This window comes from Lentinus tigrinus (genome assembly GCF_003813185.1).
Source record: "Lentinus tigrinus ALCF2SS1-7 unplaced genomic scaffold L226scaffold_22, whole genome shotgun sequence".
Taxonomy (NCBI): domain Eukaryota; kingdom Fungi; phylum Basidiomycota; class Agaricomycetes; order Polyporales; family Polyporaceae; genus Lentinus; species Lentinus tigrinus.
The window spans coordinates 335,931-337,451 of NW_027137931.1; the positions used below are offsets into that span (position 1 = coordinate 335,931).

A 1,521-nucleotide genomic window follows, 5' to 3' on the forward strand; every position below is an offset into this window, starting at 1 on the left:
CCCCCGTCCCCCAGTATCTCTAGCATGTACGATAGTATCAGTTCTTGCGTCATTCCTGAATTGAATCCATCCAGTTCCCACTTTCATGTTAGTGTGATACTCAAAGGCAGGCACCGTAGCGTACGTACAGCAGCTATGATAGATAGTGGGGCAACAGCCCTATTCATTAGTCGACGATTCGTACGAAAGCACAACGTCTTCTTACATCCTTTACCCAGAGATATTCCCCTTTACAACATTGATGGTTCCAAGAACACTGCAGGTAGCATTACACATTTTGTTAGGTTACAACTCTCCATGGGCGATTACGTAGAATGGCTCGAGTTTCTTGTTACAGACCTGGGCCCTGAGGACGTCGTACTAGGCTTACCTTGGTTACGCAGGGTCAATCCGGACATTGACTGGCAGGGAGGTACGATGGAGGTTGGGACCGAGGAGAAGGAGACGAAGACGGAGACCCTAGCCGCTGACTGGACACCAGGAGTTGAGCGGATCGCCGCCAACCGGGTGCAGCGCAGGAAGTGGTGGAAAGCCCAGGTACTGGAGGACACGACGGAGGAGCTATGGTGTGCCGCCGGGTACACCTACTCCACGGAGCTCGCTCAGAAAGCGAACCAGGACAAACCCAAGCGGACGTTCGAGGAGATTGTACCTGAAGAGTATCGCCAGTACTCCAAGGTCTTCTCTGAGGCGGAGTCGGAGAGGCTCCCCGAACACAAGCCCTACGACCATGCCATCGACCTCAAGCCCGATGCCCCGGAGACGTTACGCTCGAAGGTGTACCCGATGCCTCCGAACGAACAGGAGGAGCTGGACCGGTTCCTCGAGGAGAACCTCCGTAAGGGCTACATTGTCCCCTCCAAATCCCCCATGGCATCCCCGGTCTTCTTCGTGAAGAAGAAGGATGGCAAGCTGCGACTCGTCCAGGACTACCGGAAGCTCAACAATCTCACAGTAAAGAACCGATACCCCCTCCCCCTCGCCACCGATATCATCACTCGACTCCGGCAGGCGAAGTACTTCACCAAGTTCGATGTCCGCTGGGGCTACCACAACATCCGCATCAAGGAGGGAGACGAGTGGAAGGCGGCCTTCGTCACCAACCAGGGACTATTCGAGCCACGGGTCATGCTGTTTGGGCTGACGAACTCCCCTGCCACCTTCCAAGCCTTGATGAACTCCATCTTCGCAGACCTGATCGCAGCTGGCAAGGTTGCAGTTTACCTGGACGACATCCTCATCTTCTCCACCACGCTAGGGGAACACCGCAGCGTCACTCACGAAGTCCTCCGACGCCTTCAGGAGCACGACCTCTACCTTCGCCCTGAAAAGTGCGAGTTCGAGCGGACCGAAGTCGAATACCTGGGCTTAGTCATCCGTGAAGGCGAGGTTGCAATGGACCCGGTCAAGGTCAGGGCAGTGACGGAGTGGCCGGCCCCTAAGAACCTCCGGGAGCTGCGAGGATTCCTCGGGTTCGCCAACTTCTACCGTCGCTTCATCCGAGACTTCTCTAGGCTTGCC

The 1,521-nt window shown here is 56.0% G+C and overlaps 1 protein-coding gene across 1 annotated transcript; it reads left to right on the forward strand.

Moving 5' to 3' along the window:
- Positions 1 to 24: 24 nt before the first annotated feature.
- Positions 25 to 315, forward strand: L226DRAFT_466643 (uncharacterized protein; the record flags this gene model as incomplete). Its single annotated transcript, XM_067675992.1, has 1 exon — positions 25 to 315. A coding segment is annotated over one exon (291 nt), but the record flags the coding sequence as incomplete, so codon positions are not given.
- Between the last annotated feature and the right edge of the window lie 1,206 nt (positions 316 to 1,521).